Source organism: Neomonachus schauinslandi, chromosome 2 (genome assembly GCF_002201575.2).
Source record: "Neomonachus schauinslandi chromosome 2, ASM220157v2, whole genome shotgun sequence".
NCBI classification, from domain to species: Eukaryota; Metazoa; Chordata; class Mammalia; order Carnivora; family Phocidae; genus Neomonachus; species Neomonachus schauinslandi.
Genome location: NC_058404.1, coordinates 118,758,064 through 118,780,740, shown reverse-complemented (window position 1 = coordinate 118,780,740; position 22,677 = coordinate 118,758,064). Strand labels below are relative to the sequence as shown.

Below are 22,677 nucleotides of genomic sequence, written 5' to 3'. Positions count from 1 at the left end.
GGCGGGGGGAGTCAGGCAGGGGGTCTTCCCACACATCAAGCAATTCTCAGACAGGAGCAGGGTGTCTGAGAATTCAGCTCAATTCGGACAGTCTCAGAATCCGCAGGTTAAAGGCTTGATCCTATAAGACTGCTTCCCCGCCTACCTCCAATTCATATGCCAGTCTGAAGCCAGGGTTGCTATGTGTGTTTCTTACCCTTTGGTTACAGATTGGAAGTTCCAACAACCCTCTCCAATTCAGGATGCCAATTGCAAGTCCAGGTTGTTTACCTGTACTTCTGACCAACTGGCTATAGATCAGAGGTTCTCATCACCTCCTATTGGGGTTCACTTAATTTGCTTGAGTAGCTCACAGAACTCAAAGAAATATTTCACTTACTAGATCACCAGCTTATGATAAAAGGATATAACTCAGGAACACCCAGATGGAAGAGATGCTCAGGGGGAGGTGTGGGGAAAGTGTGTGGAGCATCCATGCCCTCTCCAGGTGTGCCATTCTCCTGTTACCTCCATGTGTTCACCAACCCGGAAGTTCCCTGAACCCAGTGCTTTTGTGTTTTTATGGAGATTTCCTTACATAGACAAGAATGACGGATTAAATCACTGCCATTGGCAATTGATTCAACTTCATTCCATGATCCCTCTCTAGAAGTAAAGGGGTGGGACTGAAAGTTCCAACCCTTTCATCACAGGGTTAGTTCTCCTGGCAACCAATCCTAATCCTTAGGCAGGGTCCAAAAGTCACCTCATTAACATAACAACTCATTATTGCTCTCAGAATTTAGGAAATTCCAAGAGTTTTAAGAGCTTTATGTTAGAAATGGGACCTAGGGCCAAATACATATTTCTTTTTTTTTTTTTTATTTTTTTATTTATTTATTTGGCAAAGAGAGGGAGAGAGCACAAGCAGGGAGAGCAGCAGAGGGAGAGGGAGAAGCAGGCTCCCTGCTTAGCAGGGAGCCCGATGAGGGATCCCAGGATCATGACCTGAGCAGAAGACAGATGCTTAAATGACTGAGTCACCCAAGTGCCCTGTATTTTTGTTTTCATTCATCTCAAGTGTTTTCTAATCTCCCTTGTGATTTATTCTTTGATCTTTTGATTAGTTGAGCATGTTGTTTAATTTCCAGATATTTATGAATTTTCTGCTTTTTTTGTTGTTGTTGTTATTGAGTTCTAGTTTCATTCCACTGTGGTTGAAGAAAATATTTTTTTCTAGGTGAAGTGGGAAGCCCTGAGAGGATTGTGAGCAAAGGAGTGAAATGATGTGAAGTTATTTTAAAAGAATCACTCTGATTGCTTTATTGAGAATCAATTTTTGGGAGGGCATGGGGTAGAGACTTTTGCAATAATCCAGGTAGGAGATGATGGTGCTTGGACCAGGTTTGTAGCGGTTGACATGGTGTGTATCAGTTGAACCTTGGGTATATTTTAAGAGCTAGAGGCTGTCCCGATGCTTTGGATGTGTGGTGGGCTGGTGGAGATATCCTGCTTCTTTTTTCTCTTCCCTTTATTGATAAGTTGGTAAGATAGGGTAGAGGATACTTGGCTTGTATCTGAGTGGGGTTGAGGAAGTAGATCAAGGAAGATGTCTTTACAGCTGTTGGAAATGGATAGGCAATGAGGGTCATTGCTGACACCTGACGTGGAATTGTCTCTGGGCACTCTTCTCAGACACATGGAGGAACACCAAGAAAGCAGTCTGTGGAGCTGCCCAGGAGCCCTGAAAAGAAAATTTCTGCATTCTCTTCCTTATCTATTTTATTTTGAATATTCTTTTTTTTTTTTTTTAAAGATTTTATTTATTTGACAGAGAGAGACACAGCGAGAGAGGGAACACAAGTGGGGGGAGTGGGAGACGGAGAAGCAGGCTTCCCGCTGAGCAGGGAGCCCGATGTGGGGCTCGATCCCAGGACCCTGGGACCATGATCTGAGCCAAGGCAGATGCTTAACCATCTGAGCCACGCAGGCACCCCAAGTTTTTTTTTTTTTAAAGATTTATTTATTTGACAGAGAGAGACACAGTGAGAGAGGGAACACAAGCAGGGGGAGTGGGAGACGGAGAAGCAGGCTTCCCGCTGAGCAGGGAGCCCGATGCGGGACTCGATCCCAGGACCCTGGGATCATGACCTGGGCCGAAGGCAGACGCTTAACGACTGAGCCACCCAGGCGCCCCTATTTTGAATATTCTTATTCTTCAACCTAAAATGGCTGCATCTTTCTTGAGAAGTGGGTTTAACTTCACATGTCCAAAGCCACTTCTATTAATTCGCCATTTCTAACCCTTCACCTCTACAGCTTTCCCCTACATGGGGGCCCAGGGCCAGAGAGCACATTCCCAGAAAACGCATGCGTAATCCATGCGATCTTGCGCAGACTCTGAAAATAGCCCAGGGCTAAGGCTTAGGAGGCTATATGGCTACTCATGCCTCAAAGAGCTTTGGATGGGGGCAGATTGATACAGGCATGAAAAGGTTTCTTTAATATTCTCCCCATGCACACAATGATACTAATGAAGTTTTGAACATGTGTTTAATGTTTGGCCCTGTGCTATTCATGCATAAGCTCATTCAATTCTCACATCGGCATTTTGAAGAAATTATTATTTTCTCTTTTTTTATTGATGAGTTAAAATGAGGCTCAGAGCAGAACCACTTGCCCCAGGTTCCCCAGCTCTCAGTTGGTGAGGCTTAGCTTTAAACTCGTCTGTCATTTGTTAGAGACCTGATGCTGTAGCTCTAAAATGCTATGCTCTATACTCTATATTCCAATTCATGTGCTCTCCACACAGGATGTTTTCTACATTTTGATAACTTTTCTTTCCATAGATGTTTTTCTCCTGCATCAAGGTAACTAAGGAAAACTAGATATTTTCAATGAGGAAAACTAAGGAAGAAAGCAACACGCAATATAGTTCTGAGGGTGAGTGTGTTCAGACAACTTAGGACCTTTTTTTGCTAGCCAGGAGGAAAATATTAGGACTGCTTTTGCTTTTAATATTATTTTTAATATTTTTAAAGAAAAAAGCAAAATCAAATCTGTCACATATTACCACATATACAAAGGGTATGAATGTATTAAACTATTCAGTATAACTAGAACAACTTAAAAAATACTTTATTCACTAGCTACAAACTTTATATTCATTTATTTCTTATATACACAGAATTTTTGCCAAGCTATTTTATAACACACAATCACTGACCTTGTACAGAGCTATTGTACTTTATTCTTCATTCCTGCTTAGCCCTAAGGGAAATTATTACAACATTGTTCTACATGGCCAGTGTCATGCTTCATTTCCTTAACTGTAAGAATGCTATCAGCAACAAGTGGGATCTCAATTTGTTACTGTTAAAAGTGTGAGAAATTGTAACTCTCCTGACTGCAGTTGATGGAATAATTTACCAGACGCTAATCAGAAGTTTTTTGATGAAATTCTGCATTAACAAAATTCAAGTTCAAATCTGAGCTGGCTAGCATTGATTTTTCACATTTATTTTGTACTTCTGAGGTTTGATGCTAAGCTTCTTGGCATTCTTCTTTGTGCTTGGTAAGCATGGAGGTCACTCTGAAGTTGGTCGGATCTCTGTTGATAAGAGATTGGCAGGATCTGGAGAAGAATACAAATTTGGCTGCTGGGTCAGAAATGTCACCATCATGAAGTTAGGAGATGGAAAACTGCAGCAGCATACTGAGCTTGCTAAAAAATAAAAGATGTTAGATAAGATTCTACAATAATCATGTTTGCTTTAATTTTTTCCTATGCAGGTAATTTCAAAAACACTTTTTCCAGATGCAAAATAATGAAAATACAACATTCATTATTTATTTACTTTGGTCTTTTAAAAAAATATTTAAAATGATGCAAGTCTTTTTGATTCTCTCAGATTTTTCTCAAAAGATTTTGTATTTTTCTGTTGCTGACTTAAATCCAAAATATCCTAGGATGTTTTAACCATCTGCCTAGTATTTCTAGTCAGTTTTTACCTTCAAAGAATGGAAAAGATTTGGAGTAAACTTTAACATCAGAGAGTAGGGTGAATTTTGGAGGTAAATTATTCCAAGCCCTGACAAATGTGAACATATCAGCATAGCTTTATTTAAAGTCACCTCTATTGAAAATGATTTCATGTGTGTTATTCTATAATTCTCAGTGTCAAAATTCAGACTAAAGGACTAAAATCTTCTCTCTTTCACATTGTTCTGATTTTAATATTATTTTTTTAAACTTTTGACCTTAAAAATTCTGCTTCATAAGTTTTCATTTAAGGTCATAAATATTGAGTTAATGATGTCAGTTTTCCTGGTGCCATCTGGACCTAAGGTGTTTCTGTCACACTCGAAAGATGAAACTTGGTAAGCACAGCAACAACAAATCTACTGGAAAACCCCAATAAAACAAAAACCAAAATAAACCAAACAAAACAGCGGATTGAAGCGATGTTTTTCCATAGATGTCCTAGCAAATTATACTAAATTTTCCTAACATATGAAGGCCAGGAATTAGGTTTTTCAAACTGTATCTGGTGGTGGCTGACTACAGTGAACCTGAGGGCCAAACTTCACATTCACGTTCTGCAGCTGAATATGGCCCCAGGTATCTAGAATGTTAATGCTACTCTCATAATCATCTGTAAATTTAAGAAGATAATGTTTGCTTTAAAGTATTAGACTTTTTCTCGACACTGTAACATTGTATGATAAGCATTTACATGTTTTGGAATGAACATTTAAAAAATTATATTCAACAATTAAATACTAAATAATGATAAATAATGATAAATTTGCTTATCCAAAGCATGCACACAAGCTTCATAGAATTTGTTGATCTTTTTGTGGCAACTCTGTAATAACCACTTACTATTTTGGCATTCAATTTTGAATTTAATTCTTTGAAGCTGTTACATACATTAGAATGATTGTATTTACAAACCTGTGAGTGTATATATGTGTGTCTGTTTATTGGTACAATCAGAAGAAATCAGCTTAAACACATGGTGGAGTTGTATAGACTTTTTTTTTTTTAGCACTTTGTAATAATTAGATATTTCTGGCTTTGGGCCCAAAATAGGAAAGAGGATTGGAAAATTTAATGTAGTGGCAGCAATGGACCATGATTTGCTTTTGAATAATTGCTTTTATCTTGTTCTTCAAAACAATAGTTGGTTCTATGTTGATGGAGGCATAAAAATCCAGTAAAGCATTACAGGTAATTAGTTTAGCTGGGTAGCTTTAAAAAAATCTAACTGAATATTTTAAACTTCTTGAAAAGTTTGTATTGTACATACACATTCTCAGGTTTCTGCTTTTTTGAGCAAAACTGACAGTATTTTTATTCAAAAAAAGATGATTATAGCACTGAATTCTACACTTAAAGTGTACTTTTTTTGTGTTATGGCTCTTAGAAATATGACAGTAAATTTTTTTATAGTAAACAGATGCTTCTTTAGGACCATTAGCTCATTTCTTTCTGGGGGATGTCTGAATTATTATTATTATTATTATTATTTTTAAAGATTTTATTTATTTATTTGAGAGAGAGACTGAAAGAGAGAGAACATGAGAGGGGGGAGGGTCGGGAGAGTCAGAGGGAGAAGCAGACTCCCTGCTGAGTGGGGAGCCCGATGCGGGACTCGATCCAGGGACTCCAGGATCATGACCTGAGCCAAAGGCAGTCGCTTCACCAACTGAGCCACCCAGGCGCCATGAATTATTTAAATAGACAAAAGGAAAGCTCTCTGTGGAAAGGTGTGTATTATACTCTTGTCTGCCTGGTATTAGTTCACATATATCCACTCTTGTTCTGCTTTCTATTCTAAAAGTTGATTCACCTTTCTACACATGTTTATTAGTACATATAGGTGGTACGTAGAGTTACTTTTCTAAGGATTTGCATTTGAGTATATTTTCTGATATCTCCCCTAGTCCTTGCTTTTTTTTCAATGCAGGGAGAGGGTAGGAGAAGGACACTATACAATTGATAAAGTCGAAGTCCATCTTAAGCTTTTTCCTTGAGTTATGGGGAGAGACACTTCTTCCTTTGGAGCTGGTAGATGTTCCTGCCTGCCATCAGAATTATGAATTACGATCTTTAATTCTTGCCTAAAAATTGGTAGCCAGTGTCAGAGACAAATGGGGTTCTTCCCTTCTCATTAGAAGGCATCTTTAATGTTTTATAATCTGCCTGTTTGCTAAAAATTTTTAAATATTTGTGAAAAATAAAGTAAAGAGGATCATAGGAATTTGCTTTGTCCTTTTAAGGTCCTAACTTTGACTATTTCTTAGCTTGGTACTTTATATAATGGTCAGAAAGTAAAGGGTTATTTTTTCTTTTGAAGCCATTTTCTCAGAGAAAATAATAAAGAGAATGACATGTACAGCTATCTAATGATTTTGCTAGATTTCCTTTCCAGTTACATTTCATGGAGAAACTCTTTAAATCTTTAAAATTTTTCATTCTACAAAGTAAGTTCATTTGAGCAAAGATTTTCATTAAATCCTACTCGTTGAGGCAATTTTCCTTCATTCCAATGGGAAAATGAGTCATTTACTTTTTTTTCTGTTTTATGGCTACAGATGAAAATGTTTCATTTATATAGATTTTGTTTTTATTCACTTACAACGTTATGTTTTTAAAGTTTCTTTAATCTCTTGGAAAAATCATATGTTACTTTAGTGTCATAAATGTATAATTGCAACTTTTAGATGAGAAAAGTGTAACACCTTAGAAGTATTTTTCAGATCTATTGTTGGTTTGTTGCATGTAATAATTTAGAGTTTTCAAAGAATAAATGGAAAGCCCATTTTGTTTTTGAGGGGACAAATATTTTAATAGTGTCTTTGTTACATTTCTATTCTACCTTCCTCAGTTGAAGCACAGCTGCCCAAAATTGCCCTCTGTTTCCAGAGAGTAGGTAGGACAGGACTGCTAAACACGAGAATAGAGGCTTATGCTGACACCATGATGCCCTCACACGACTCTCTCACTTCAGGAAATGAATTTAGGAGTATTCATCCACAGAGGTATAGGGCGAATTTATAAAACTTGAAGTGGTGGAGGCAGATTTGGAATTCCTGCGGGAGCAGCCGCTGAAGCTTGGATCTCTTGGAGTCGCTCTCTTCTTCTGACCGGATCTGGTGTTGTCTGCATCACTGGGCTCAAACACCACTGTCATGGACTCCATCCTGATCACTGTGTACAGGCTGCTTTGCCGAGTGGGGTGAAACCTGGTGGTCTTGAGCTCCAGCTCATCATAGCTAGAAACTTCAATGAAAGGACACCAGCGAAATGCTCTCTTGAAGCCAGCTCGAAATCTGAAGAGAAGCAGGCCACAGAAAGAAAAAGTCATGTTTTCAAGTGGAAATTTCCTTCAATTGCCACAGAAAGCCCTACTTAAGGCAATCAAGCAAAATCAAGTTTTGAATTTGATTTCCAACTCTTAAATGTATGCCACGGTATTGGTACTAGTCTTTTAAGCTTTCTTGTTTGAATTTTAGTTTCCTATCAATGAGAAGCAAGTCATCGAAGAGCAAAAGCACAGCGTCAGGTAATCCTTATGCCAAAGAAACAGTGTACATTTCTTCAGTAATTTTATACGTTTGCAAAAGTGTGATTGAATTAGGCTTGGTGGTTAAGGCACTTAAAAATGACATATTTCAAAATAGCTTCTTTCGGAAATGATTACACATTTATACATTAAAGTGTCATTTAATGTTAGAATTAATTACTAATCTTGGTGGTTTTTGTCTAATTATATGTGAAAGCACAAAATCCTTTGCTTTGTAAACCATTAAGTGAAGTTGATTAAAAACAGATGTACTGCTTGTGGGGTGGCTTGAATTGATATATGGCTTATGCAATTAATGAAAAAAAAAAAGGAAGAATTAAGTGTTTAACAAACTTAGGCACAGTGTAGTGGAGGCCCAACTGGAAAGAGAGTTTAGGATTTGGCTTACAGTTACTTACATGAAGTTCTATTTCTAGTTGTGCTCAGAACACATTGGTTTCTTCAGGGAATTACCAATCTTAGGAAATTTAACCCTGCCCCTCCGTGTGTTTTATACATACAATCAAGGTGTTTTTATCTGGAAACATTTTACCTTCCTTTCCAGTCTTAAATTTGACTATAGTCAAATACTGCCTTTTAAAAACTTTACTATAAAAGTAGCTTTGCCCTGACCTCTTTAATTTCTTCACAGCCCGTTTCCATGGAGACTGCACCCTGTCTTACTCATTGACCTCATTGTATAGGCAGGAGGATTGGAATTCTCCTCACCTTACTGTTGATTCTATAACCCTCACAGCAACATCTGCTATTTTGAAATCTATTTATAAGACATCCTTGTTAATAGAGTCCACTCACATATGCCATCATTTCTCCCCATCTTATAAAAATTATCTGTATATTTTTATGAAGTGTCTTCATTTCTTTGAGGACTTGAGCACATATTCAACTCACCTCCTTCAATCATGATGGATTTTTTTTTTCTTAGCTGACAAAATTCTGAAGGGTCTGGAGGGAGAATTTAGGCCATATAAAAATTTCCCAGTTAGAGCTTCTAAGTTCTGTTTTGAGGACGTAATTGTTAAGGTGGGATTTTTATTTCATTAAGTAGGGGGAAGTCTAGAAAAAAAATCAAGCTCTGTACTCCTCTCAGTGAATTTTTAAATTTTTCCTTCCGTTTGCATTTTTAATTTGCACCAAGGAGCTGGAACAAAATGATATGCTTTCAGCTAAGCCAGGAGTGACAAAAAACTTGGGCTTGGTAATTTTGTGTCTACCTTTTATTCAGACAGCAGTAGATGATGGGGTTGTACATGGTTGAGCTCATTGCCAGCCAAAAGCTGGCCAAGTAGACCTGCTGGATGTATTTCCACCTATTTAGCTGTTGATAGACTGCAGTGAGGATGAAGTAAATATGATAAGGCAGCCAGCAGATGGCAAATGTCACCACAACAATTATCATCATTTTTACAACCTAGAAGGAAAGAAGGAAAGAGGTCAGTTTTGGAAAATTTAAAAGTCATGAAATGTATTAGTTGCAGTAGCTTACTGCAAATCATATTTTTCTGCCAATATAGTTAAATACATATAGCATGCCTAAGGATTAGTATTAAAAAGTGGGAGGTAAGCAGGGACAGCTGCCTAAGATAAGTCTCAAGAAAGCATGCTGATCGCACCATGCCTTCGTTGCCTACCCCAAGTGAATGGATGGCACTAACTCAAACAGAAACAAATATATATTAATTGGCCTGAAGAAAATAAGTGTTTACAAAAATCCAACAAGCTTAGGGGAGAGAGGAGCAAGATTTGGCTGTGCTAGCCTGAACAGTAAAATAGCAGAGATATTATATCTAGAGAAACTGACTGTTGAGTCATGGTGGGGGTAATTTAGGCTGTAAGGGTTGGGCTGGTTCCTCAGTATTTACTATAGCCTGACTATAGCTTAAGACCATTCAGATTTCTTTACTCTAATACCATGCTCACCAGGCAACCTTCTGAATATCAACTTGGTTTCTCTTGTAATCTGGTATTGGGAAAGGTTTCTCTGGATAGTGATTATGAGTATTCACATTAGTCTGAGGCAATATCATTAACTTTAAATTTGTAAATAGGCAGTCAACTGGTTTCTACATTAGGTCTTATGAATTTGGTAAGCATGGATCATTTCCTTGGTTTTCACACCTTTGAAACAAAATATTCTAGAAAGCCCTGGCCAAAGTAGCCTATCAACCTTTATTTCTCCGCCACTAGGCCTTAAGTTCCTAAAAGGCAGAGAGACTGTCTTAATTATCTTAATATTCCCAGCATCTAGCACAATCCAAAGTATATAGCTGAAAATAAATTAGATATGGAATGAATGAATAATGAATGACAATGTACAATTTGCAATAGTAGGTTGAATGGGAGGATGTTTTATGTGTCCCTAAATGAAATAAAATCTGTCCATTGTCTGTGCCTATAAGAAAGGTAGACTCAAAGCAGCTTGGCTTTGTGTGGAAAAGGAAATAATAATATTCTATGATGACCTCATTTAATATTTCTCACCAGCAATCTGTCTACTAAATTTGTCCATACTTCTTTTGGCAATTTGGAAATAGTAAAATGTTTAGAATGATATATGTTAAATAAAATAATTTTGGGGTTTATCCCTAGTCAGATCAGCACACAAATCAGAGAGAGTCCCGACATCAGTGATCTATGAGGCATCTTAGAACTAAGAAAATACAATATTTATGGACTGTACTCATCATTTCACTGCAAGTTTGGGATTCAGATGAAAAGTTGGCAAGGTTAAGAGTCAGGAGAGACATGATTCTAGAACAAGGCAAAGCATGAAGTGGATCAGTGTGGAAGGCAAAGCTTTCCCAAGGGCCTAATCACCGTACCATCGAGGTAACTAGTATTGAGCTTCATCAGAGCTGAAGATCTAGGTCAATAGGTCACAGAATGTCATCACTGGCCCCACCATCTAAAGCATTTTTTTCTCAATGCTCTTTAAGCTGATTTTTTTTTTTCCTGAAAAGCTGTATTCAGATTTCTGCATTTATCTCTCTGATTTCTTATTCGTATATTTGCGGAATATAAATAAGAACCATATTTTAATTCACATTTATACAATGTTTCATGTATTTAACAACTTATTAGTTGGTTTTCAATTGTGCTTTAGGAAACTAAGGCAAAGACCAAAAGATTTGACCACTGTGATTCATGAAACAAGGCTGCAGTTTTTTGTTTTTTTTTTTAAGATTTTATTTATTTGAGAGAGAGAGGGAAAGCACAGAGGGATAAGCAGACTCCTCGCCTAGCGGAGAGCCCGACATAGGGCTCGATCCCAGGACCCCGAGATTATGACCCAAACAGAAGGCAGACATTCAACCAACTGAGCCACCCAGGCGCCCCATGGCTGGAGTTTTAAAACTAAGATTCTTAAATCTTTTTTCTTCCTGTCTACAGTTAATAACATTTGTTGAATGTCTCTTGGGTCTAGAAAACAGAATAGAGAAAAATAATGAGTAGAGGACCCATTTCTTATCCTGAAGAAGCTTACAACATAATGAAAAAATGTAAATAAAAAATGCATGGAAATGTGGTGAATATAAACAAGTGCATATAAAATTGAAATAATATTTATGAGAACTTACTAGTTTATTATAAGCAAGAATGATCTGGTGCATGGTAACTGTAGCCCAGGGATAGAAGACTGAATGAAACAAGTTTTATTGCCTTTTTATTTTGAATATACGAACATCAGACTATTCCTTGAATACGACAGGCAAGCTCCTGCCCCAAATTATTTGCCCTCCAGAACACTCTTCCCCCAATTATTCCCACGGGGTACCACCCTCATGTTCTTCACGCCTTTGCACAGCTGTCACTTTCTCTGTGACTCCCATTCTGACCAGCCTGTTTAAAATTGCAGTCTGCCCTTCCAGCACCAAACTCCTTAGCTTGCTCTTTATTTTCAGTTTGTTATGTTTATTCTTTACTTTCTGTCTCCTCATGTTAGAATATAAGAGAGCAAGAATCTTCTGCTTGCTTTGTTTTTTGCTGATGGATTCAGGCACATAGATTGGACTTCATACATAATCAGTGCTCAAAAATTTATTTAAATAAATACATGGAAGTGAATAAGAAAAGAAATGAAGAGTCATATAGGTGGTTAAGAGATGTCCCCAATTTTACTTGGTCATTAATTACTGGTATCATTTGTCCTCCAAATTTAAAATGGGCATGCATGTATGAAATGAGCCTGATGTTTTAGTGCTATTTCATTTTTCTAGGCAAACAAATTCAAAAGAGTATGCGTGTACAAACAATATAGCCAATATATTATTTTAGGTGCATGAAAACATTAAATTTTATTCTGAATAAATGTTAAGGGCAAAAAAAAAAATCTATGACAGTGTGAACATGGTGCAGGCTACTGTGATAAATGCAGTATCAGCAAATATGCATAAAAGCTTCTCTGAATGCTTTTTTGCAGGCTCTCCACAAACTCCCTGTGCACGAAGTTGTTTTCCAACAATAGTAGTTAAAGACCTACAAAGGCTATCCGAATCTTTTAAGTGAATTCCAACCATCAATAATGTGGAGAAATTAAAGTGCATGTGGAGAATTAAATTAAATGAAAATGCCTCTGGAACAGAAGTTTCAGATAGCTTCTAATTCACAGATATAGGGCCTTATGGACCTTGTTATAAAACATTTCGAAACTTATTTGAAAATAAGGAACACTCTAAAAGACTCAAAGAAAATATCTTTTACAGTGAAACATGGTTATAGTATGCTTCACTTTTTTATTTCTATAAAATACATTTTAACTGTTGGCTTCAGTCTCTGCTCACAAAATCTTGTGGAATCATTTCAGATATCCAACTTTCGGGACCCCAGGTGTCACGCAAATGCAAAAGCAGGGTCGTAGGTGGGGGAAATTGCATTGCTCTGTGAAGTGCCAAAATCATGAAATTGTAATCCTACTCTTTAAATCGCTAAGGAAAAGAGCACTTTGAAGCACAAACCTTGAGCAATGATAGATGCGCAAAAGCCGTGAACAGTCCCCCCGTGTCTCACGGCTGGGCGATGGCACTAGCACATAAATCCCAAGCAGGAAAGGACTTAGTTTGGTAGACTTCCTCAAAATCCTGAAATTTTTAGGCAAGATAAGAGATTGGGATAGAGACAGTTCAAATCTTTCACCATGTCTTAACAAATTGTGTTACAACTTGATTTAAAGTTTGATTGATGTTGGGTATTTCATAAATCTGAGATGCATCCCACTTCTGAGGCAATGGGATTTATTTTCCATTTTCCGTGGCAACAAGGACAGTCGTGGCTGCCCACTGTCTTTGGCACAGACACTTACTAGCGGGAGGAAGAAGGGAGGTGGGACAAAAGTGATGTAGCTCATACAGTTCTACTGTCTGCTTTAGTAGTTAAGAATCCACTTTGCTCACATAGGCAGGATTGAAATGCATGTCCTGGTAAGTGAAAATAAGCTGTGGGAACCTTTTGTTTGTGTATCAAAGGGGAAAAAAAAAATCTTTGATTTTTGTATCCTAGAGAGGTTAGACTGGAATGCCTGCAGCTGTTCTTATCTTTCATATTAAATTAGTGTAGGAGGTACGATTTTGAGGTTTAGGTCATAAAAGAGAAAAAAAGTAAGTCTAGGAAATGAAATAAAATGGTGCCAACCATAAAAAATGTCTAAGATTATATTCTTCAGTGTAGGATTCATTCTTCCTAAACGTCTGACCTGGAAGTTTTCAACGCCATGTGACAGGAAGCTTCTTGCTATGATTAGAACCTCTTCAGAACGTCTGTTCTGGGGGACCGTCCCATGGGTCACATCTTACCACTTCACCACGCCTTTTGTCTGTACAAACATTCTTAAATGGATTTATATTTAAGTCAAAATTGCAGGCCTGCTTATGTTAACCACACGTTAGCAAATTAAGATAATATCCTCTAGAGTAGGATGCGGGAAAAATTTCCATAAAAGCATCAAAATGTAGGGGCGCCTGGGTGGCTCAGTCGTTGATCCCGGGGTCCTGGGATCGAGCCCCTCATCGGGCTCCCTGCTCGGCGGGAAGCCTGCTTCTCCCTCTCCCACTCCCCCTGCTTGTGTTCCTGCTCTCACTATCTCTCTCTCTGTCAAATAAATAAATAAAATATTTAAAAAAAAAAGCGCATCAAAATGTAAAGTACCATTTCATGGGCTATTTAGGTTGAGCTTTCGTGGCTTCAGTTACATTCAGTAGGCTTAAAAATTTCAGTTTTGAGTGAGAACATAAGAACTCAGTAATAATAGTTGTGAAAAAAAGGGCACATGGTCCAGAAGCCGAGTTGAATTTTGCTAGTGATTTTAGAATTAGATGAGAATACGGGCGCCCTGTGTCAGTGTCATCCAAGAAATGTGACACAGGTGCCTATTCCAAGTAACACATGCCCACAGTTAACGTTAGGATAATGCCTGTAAGAAATTATGTCAAGTCCAAGCAAACGAAAAAAACCTATGTGTGTGTGTAAGTGCAAGTGTGGAAAACATTTCTGTGTGTGTGTGTGCAGTGTTGTATCTGGACTCTCCTTCTTTACATGTTTCGTTTTTAGTGTATTTTCATTTTTTCCATTGAAAACTTAGACTTTGAGAGCATCATAAAATTTTAGGCTTATGATGGTCTAAAGCCAAAGAAAGCAAAGCAGCCACAAAAGGGAAGATGAGATGAAATTAGAAAAGGAAGTACATTAAAGCAAGATGAATAAGGTCTGATGTTATGGGATCATGGTTGGAGACAAAAATGTATGGAGTCTTCTTATGGACCAAATTGTGTTCCCCCATTTTTTTTAAGCTTACAAGCCTTGTTTATTTATTTATTTATAGCTTTATTGAGATATAATTGATCTCTAATGTGTACATTTAAAGTGCACAATGTGATGATTTGATGTATGTATGTATTGTGAGATGATTAACACGATAAGCTTACACATAATTACTGTTTTTGGTTTGTGCATGTGTGTGTGTGTGTGGTAAGTACATTGAAAATTTACTAGCAACTTTCCAATATATAATCCAGTATAGTTAACTATAGTCCCCATCCTTCACATCAGATCCTCAGACTGTATTCATCTTATAAATGGGCCAGTGGGAGACCTGCAGGAGAGGCATCCCCAGCTGCTTGTGGACTGGCGTCCTGTAGAGTCCATGACTGGTTAGTAGAATCCAAGTCCTTCTACTGGGTTCCATTTACCCTGCTTGCTGTTTTCCCAGCCACTCACCTGCCTCCTAGTTCAGCAGCTCATGACTCAGTTCTCTGGATGGAGGGAGAGAGAAATGGGCCTTTTTGGCAGCACCCTGCAGAGCTGGGGCAGTGGGTACTCACTCACTCACATACTTTCATTTCCCCCCTTGGGAGAAATCACCTCTGAGAAAGACCTTCTTGGCTCTGAGCTGTGTCACTTTCAGGGAGAGGTGATGTGGGGGCAGTCAAACTGTCTTCTTACCCTCTCCAGGGCATCTGCATCACATTTTTTCTTTTCTCTAGTGCTGTGCTGGAACTTCTCGGCTAGGCTCCTGGACTTCCACATGGCTCTCTGGTCCATGGGTGATTATCTAAATCAGTTTTGTCCAGGGCTCCTGGACTGTAGCTGAGAGGAGCTAGAGCTGGTTCATGTGCCACGGTAGGGTCCACAGCTGCATGGAGGTCCATTACCCGACTCACGGTGGGTGAGATTCCTCCTGGATCCTTTGGTGTTTGGTGCTGGTGAAAGAGCTAAAGCCAAATGAGGCAAGAGCCAAATCCTCAGGGGTATAGAGCTGTTTCTGGGTCTATAAATGGGACCTTGTTTTAGCCTCCTGGATGCAGGCCTGCCCTCTCAAAATGACTCTCCTCTTTCTTGGACTGCACCAGATCTATCTGGATCCTTCAGCTCCTACAAAGGCACTTTTGCCTGTGGATGCATGCCACATTGTTATTAGGGAGATGACAAGAGATGTCTTATTTTGTCATCTTGCTGATGTCAGTCTTCAAAATTCCTGTTGGTGTCCTAATTCCCAGTACCTCAGCATGAGACTGAATTTGGAGATAGGGTGTTGAAAGAGGTAATTAAGTTAAAATGAATTCATTAGGAGGAGGCCTCAATCAGTATGACCGGTGTTGTTGAAAGAAGAAGTGATTAGAACACTGCCACACAGAGGGAAGACCATGGAAAGACAGAGATTTGCAGCCACCTGCACACCAAGCAGAGAAGCTGTAGAGAAAACCATCTCCGACGACACCTTCAACTCAGATGGCTGGCCTCCAGAACAGCGAGAAAATAAATGTCTGTTGTTTAAACCACCAGCCTATTGTATGTTGTTATGGCAGCCTGAAAAGTCAGCAACAGGGTTGGAAATGCTGAGGGCACTAGATGATATGGCTTCATGCCCAGCAAAATAGGAGGCAAATACCCTACAGGGTCCCAGAAAATGGAGATTTCCAGAGGGGTTTGGATTGCCGGTAGAATTGCTTTTAGCAATATCAGAAATAGACCAGGATCTCCATTTGCATCAGATGAGCCTCACTTAGGTTATATACGGTCTTCCTCAGGAGCACTGTTTTCCATGGTTAATTCCTTTGCAGCGGAAATAATGACACTGCATATAGAAAGCTTGCTTGCTAAATGAGATGATAGATTTTTCTTGGTTGTTATACAATTCAAAAATCCAATTGAATCTGTCACTCGAGCTTAGACTGAAGAGTGGTCCCCGTGATTGAAGCAAAAGACTTCTTTGTTATCACACTTAGGTGTTCACCTCTGAAGGAGCAGAGCTGTTATGGCTTGTTAGGTTAGAGGAAGAAAATTAAAATAGAAAATAGCCAGAAAACAATTTCTACGGTTTACAAAAACAGTAGAAGTAGATTTATTTACCAGCATTTCATGGGTGTCCAAATAATCAAGAGTAATTTTAATAAGAGTTTTTGAAAAGGAATTGTCACATATTGTGAATACTGGGACAAAGTCATGTTTTTGAGGCTTCTGTTTTATTAGAATGGAAAGGAATGTCAGAGTATGGTTAAAAAGTGTGGCTTACTTTAAAGTGTATGTTTAGCAAATTAACACAAAAATGTAATACAAGACTACAATTCACAACATGTTGACAAAACATAATACTAATTCATAATGCACTACGAGATAGTGGTCTAGTAATGGGAATGAAGTTTGAAATTCTTTGATCAGTATTTGTGATCTTAGGGAGAGGGGCTGGGTTGTTACATTTTAACTGGAGTGCAGTGAAGAGCCCATTCCTGACTCTGCGTTTCAGATTTCTCCTTTATAAACTCTAGAAGGTACAGCAGTGTTTTCAAATATATCCTGTGCTCTACTTATTTCATCCTCCCTTCCAAAGCTTCTATTCCCTTACCTTTTCCCTCATTACCTTCCTGCGCTTGTTTCTGGTGCCACGGACTCTGCTACAGAATGCAACGTTCAGCCCAGGTCCTGCACTCTATGCATTGGGACGGTAGTTCTAACACTCATTTTGAGGCTCAGCAAAGGAAAAGCATGCTGATAGCAACATTGTCCTTTGAGTGAGGCAAGGCCAGCAGATGCATTTGAGGGTGATACTGATGGATGACTCAGTGGAGTGGTATTCACTTTTGACTTTAGTAACAAGCGTAGTGCTTTTTATAATCATTGAAAAATAATCTTTCCAATGTATGAACTTCTCTGACCTTCATGACAAATCTTTGACCGTATAGCTTCTCCATTTTATGGGTGAAAGACTTAAAACCCAGGAGGTGGGGTGCTTTCTCAGCATCCCAAAGGTAGGTTCAGAGCTAGGATTCCTGGATCTCTTAATTCTTCATTAGCTAAGGGCTCATTTTGCATACATTCTCCTTCTCAAGACCTTTAGAAGTAGTCCTGGCTTCTTTCCTCATTTAACATGATCAGGGGATGGTTAAGTGAAGGGTAGTCGGACAACCTTATTTTGCCAAGGAATTGCCCATTTGAGCTTCATGTAAGATGGGATCTTTTCCTAAAGCTGGAAGACCAAAGAGTGAGAAAAGAAGTTGGAATGGTGGAGTGGGCTGGGAACTTGAAGTTGGAATCTGGTTTATCTATTGCTATGGGAATATGGGCAGATTTATCTGCATTGAAACTATGAAATAGGGACTCAGAACTTCAGATATTTTATGGGCTCATGTGGCACCACTTACACAGACTTCATTTATGTTGAGCATGTTTGAAGACAAATGGACAAGAAGCATAAATTCTTGACAATCTCCTATATTCTTTTTATCTAGTAGCCATAAAGCAGGTCTGCGGAAAAGGATTACTTTAGTCCCAAATAAATAGTTACTGTTGGGATTTAAGATCCTTTGACATTCACAAAAGGGGAGTGAGCGAAGAGAATTTCTGCCTCAATTACCTTCGTGGGGAAGTGAGTGCGAAAGAGCAAATAGCTGCAATCAGCTGCCAGCCTGCTGGCAACATGGCATGGGGTCAGCTCTTCCTTTTCTGTTCCGGAGTTGCTGGGGGAGATCTGGTATCTCGGGAGTGTGCCTGGCCAGGTGAGAAAGGCTAGGCTGACATCATTTGCCCGACCAAGAGATTTTATGTCTTGCTCTATGTTGACATAACTTGTCCTTTTAAAAGTACACTGTTATTAATATACTGCGGTCTGAAATATTAAGTAAGCCAGTGTCTTAAAGTACTTTGGCAGTTGGCTTTTTGTCTTAAAGGTGTGTATACCTTAAGTGCTTTTTGAAACAGCATAAATCTAGAATACTTAAAAATATGTTTTACTACACTAAATTTGGTAGAAAATAAGATCAGCCACTGAATATTAATATTTTTCTCTATGATATATGACAATCTGATAAGGCGTGGATTATAAATAATGTTATTGTCCTGATTTGTAGTTACCTTGAAATAAACCTATGTGATTCGCACATGCTTATCACTCTGGAATGCCCCGATCTGATATCTTTCCCTGTAAAATTCTCTATGCATCTTTCGGGAGGTCACCTCAAGTTCACCTCTCTCAGTAGCTTCCCTCATTTCTGACTGCAGGTATTGTTAGATACTTCCTAATGAGATTTAGCAAATCATGCTTACATCTTGTAACACAGATACATGGTATAGTCAAGCATGTTTCTGTTTCCTTCCAAATATGGGCATATGCATTATTCGTTTTTGTGTCTCCAGAACCTAGCATAGTTCTTGACATTGACTGAAGGTATTGAATTTTCTCACTCATTTTATGAACACTTTAACTGCAAGAAGCATCATTTATTTTTGTCTTCCCACTGTTTTGCCCTGTCATGCACATAATAAGATTTAAAAAATATACATTTTTGAATTAGGAAGGCAGAATTTCTTTTTCTTTTTTTCCTTCTCCCCCTACTCCCTTATGCTGTGACTTTTATTTCCATGACTTATTCAGGCCATAACTGGGAGCCTGTATCTCCCACTCCCCTTCAACCATTTTGTCCAAACCCCTATCCTCTTCCCCTCTGGCAACCATCAGTTTGTTCTGTATATTTATAGGTCTGATTCTGTTTCAAAAATATTATTTAAGTGAATAAAACAAAAATATATTTAAATATCTTATATCTAAATTAAGATCATTATTATTGCCGTTGACTTTTGTGTTTAGCACAAAGTTTGAAAAGAATATTTGAACCATGTGATGGCTTAGGCTTAAGAAGGAAGTCAATTATTATTGCATACTTAATTTATTTTACACTTATGTAAAAAAACTTATGTTTTACAATAATGCCATTTTTCTAAAGAAACCAAGGCTCCAGACTCTAGAGATACAGTGCTAAATTAAAAAAGAAAAAATGTTATCTATTTTCATAGCATTTATATCCTCTCAAGGAGACATTTGTTAAATAATAAGTATAGAAAACATACGACATTACAAATTATGGTAAATTCTATAGATTAAGATAATCACATGTAGATTTGTAGAATACAATGGAAGGTCTGTTTGAGGAAGCACTATTTAAGCTGAAACCTAGAGGATGTACAGACAGAAGAATAAAAGGCAGGTTAGATACATGTCTGTATTGTACATTGTCTTTTATTTCAATGGTGGCTACAGAAACTATTTCCACACACAAACTTCTTTTTGTAGAGTGTGATCCTGTGTCAGTATAGATTTATTTACACCCTAAGGCAAATATAAGTCAAGATATATATTCTAAAAGCTTGTACTTTCTTCTCCTAATAGCAGCAATGGTATAAAGAAAGAAATGACTTTTTATTGTAAGAAATTAACTCAGAATGTGGTACTAACATGTAGGTGCATTTGGTTTTATAAGAATATAAGAATATAAATATAAGAAAGAGGATAATAAATAAATAAATACTTCAAAAAGTAAAGAACAAATAAGTTGAAGGGAAACTAAAATTTGTTGAGGACCTGTTCTATGCAAAGGACTGCGCTACATGTATTCTGTGTGTTACCTCGCTCTAACTGAGGCACTTGGTACATATTGGAGGTGCCCTACTGTGTTTCAGTTACAGTTAACTAGACATACATTTCTTTTCTAACAAGGAGTGTTGTCAAGAAGTAGAAGAGGCTGATTCTGGACATAAAGGTAAATAAAACATTCTTCTATACAGTGAGTTCTTCGTTTTTCAAGTGAATGAATTCATATCGCTAACCTAGACTCCTCCTCTAAACTTCTGTTACTTGTTCCCTCATGATCCTTAAGCATTTTGTATATTTGTGTTTTGATATATTTCTTCACTTCGCAATGGTGACATCTTTTTAACAACTGGAGTTTTACATTTAAAAATCATGTATTTAGTCTCATAATTTTTCTACCATAATTAAGTGATCTTATCTTTTGTGTTTTAGTTCATGAAGTACAGCTTATTCTAGGTGCTCTGTTTCTTTGTCTTGTTTCTAGCAGCTGGGTTCCCTGTGGTTTGCTTTTCTTTCTTTCTTTTTTTCTTTTTTGTTTTTATTTCTTTATTTTTTTAAAAGATTTTATTTATTTATTTGACAGAGAGAGAGAGAGAGAGACAGCGAGAGAGGGAACACAAGCAGGGGGAGTGGGAGAGGGAGAAACAGGCTTCCTGCTGAGCAGGGAGCCTGAAGTGGGGCTCGATACCTCTGAGCCTAAGGCAGAAGCTTAATGACTGAGCCACCCAGGAGCCCTCTTTTTTTTTTTTTTTTTAAGATTTAAAAAAAATTTAAAGTAATCTCTACAGCCAACATGAGGCTTGAACTCACAACCTTGAGATCAAGATTTGCATGCTCTACTGACTGAGTCAGCCAGGGGCCCCTGCTTTTATTTCTTTTGTCCAACTCCAGGCCCTGTTCATCCTTGCTTATAAAGATAAACTGAAAGTGTTCTCTTCAAGCAGCAAATCTGCTTGTGTGTTCTCGGAGGATGCAAAAAGCAGTCTGCCCCACGTGGACCTAGTGGGAACATTAACATTCTCACAGTCTCAGGAATGATGAGGTTGATGCGTAAAACCCTGGGCCTTTGTTTCCTGGGTTGCAGCACCCCTGGGCTTCACACACCCCTCTGAGCTTGGCCCACTGTCCTATCTCAGTTGCTGCTTCACTCAGGCGAATTAGCAAGTTGTAGACGAGAAGGTAGAACTCTAGCCTTTCTCAAATGTGAAATGAGACTAACCTTACATAGGATTGGCAGGAAGATTATTTCAAATAATGCTTTTAAGCATCTTATTGGGGAAAACTCCCAAAGCTACTATTATATTTTAATAGCTAATAATAAAATAATAACTGTCTTAGCTCAGACAGCTATAACAAAATATCATAGACTAGATGGCTTAAATAACAGACATTTATTTTCTCACAGTTCTGAAGCCTGGAAGTCCAAGATCAGGGTGCCAGCATGGTCAGTTTCTGGTGAGGGTCCACTTCCTGGTTTGTAGTCAGTCACCATCTTACTGTGTGCTCACAGGACCTCTTCTTTGTGTGCTCACAAAGAGAGAGAGTGAGCTCTCTGGTGTCTCTTCTTATAAGAACATTATTCCTATTGGACCAGGGCCCTATCCATATGACCCCATTTAACCCTAATTATCTCCCTATAGGCCCTACCTTCAAATACAATCATATTAGGGTTTAGAGCTCCAAAAATCTGAATTTTGGGGGGGACACAATTTGTCCTTAGCAATGATAAATGTAGGATAATATATTTTCAAGTGCTCATTTTAGGATGTGTTTAGTTCCTTTATTTCCTAGACTTTTCCTTTGAGTTGCCAATTATCTATTGTGCTTTCTAGAAAGTAATGTTTTTCTTTTGATATTAGTTTTAATATTTATATTAATATACTGTGATTCACTGTTTGGCCTAGGAAGAATGATGTTGAAATTTGGAGAGACACACAACTTTTTTAAGGAGTTGTTGAGAGGAATTCTTTCCCTGATGTTTTAAGGCATTATTAACTTGGTTCTATTTAGTGTTGAGGCAAAAAAAAATTGTAATGGCTCATCACATGGCTGCCCAGTGGTGTGTTTTTAAGCATACACTCTCTGGAATAGTTAGAAGACTTGAAGCCTTCATTGCACAGAGATGTACTACAGTGTCAAGAGCACTAGATTCTAAGACTTTGATTTAAATCTAAGCCTGTTCATAAACAGCTACGTGACCTCAGGAAAATTACTTAATCTTTCTTCATATCAATAGTGTTATTAGTGAAGAAAAGACAAGAACACTTTTCACGTAGGGACTGTGAAGATTAAATGGAAGTGTGGATGCCAGGCTCATCAGATACTCTGGGCATCCTGAGATATTCATTTTCACTTCATTCCCCAATCTGACTAATTTATAAGCAAATTTTAAATCGTTGGTACCATGTAAATTGATTGCAAACATGCCTTTTGTAAAGGCAAAGAAAGACTATGGTGGCAGGCTGGGGGACAATGGGTAAAATGCAAATTGAGTACTAGAAAGCCAAGAAATTTTGTCAAATTTTGTAACAGAAATTGTGCAGACAATAGGAATTTTAAGAATGGCTCTTTTTCAATCATAGTCCTACTATCTTTGTGTGAATGTGTGTGTCTGTGATTGTGAATGAGAGAGACAGAGATAGTGAGAGAGAGGGAAACAGAAAGTAGAAGTAACATCAAATCCATGTTATCCATTACAGAATAAAAAAACAACAAGCCCAATTATTATATACTTACAGTGGCTTTGTCATTTCT

At 38.0% G+C, this 22,677-nt stretch overlaps 1 protein-coding gene across 1 annotated transcript in view; it reads right to left on the bottom strand.

Annotated features, from left to right (window-relative positions):
• Positions 1 to 7,004: 7,004 nt before the first annotated feature.
• The window catches only part of TACR3 (tachykinin receptor 3), a 77,356-nt gene continuing 61,683 nt past the window's right edge, over positions 7,005 to 22,677 (bottom strand). The window contains exons 4-5 of the mRNA XM_021680369.1: positions 8,786 to 8,982; positions 7,005 to 7,317 (exon numbers count right to left, since the gene is read on the bottom strand). Of these exons, the coding sequence (XP_021536044.1) occupies positions 7,005 to 7,317; positions 8,786 to 8,982 (510 nt within the window). The remainder of the gene's footprint in view (positions 7,318 to 8,785; positions 8,983 to 22,677) is intronic.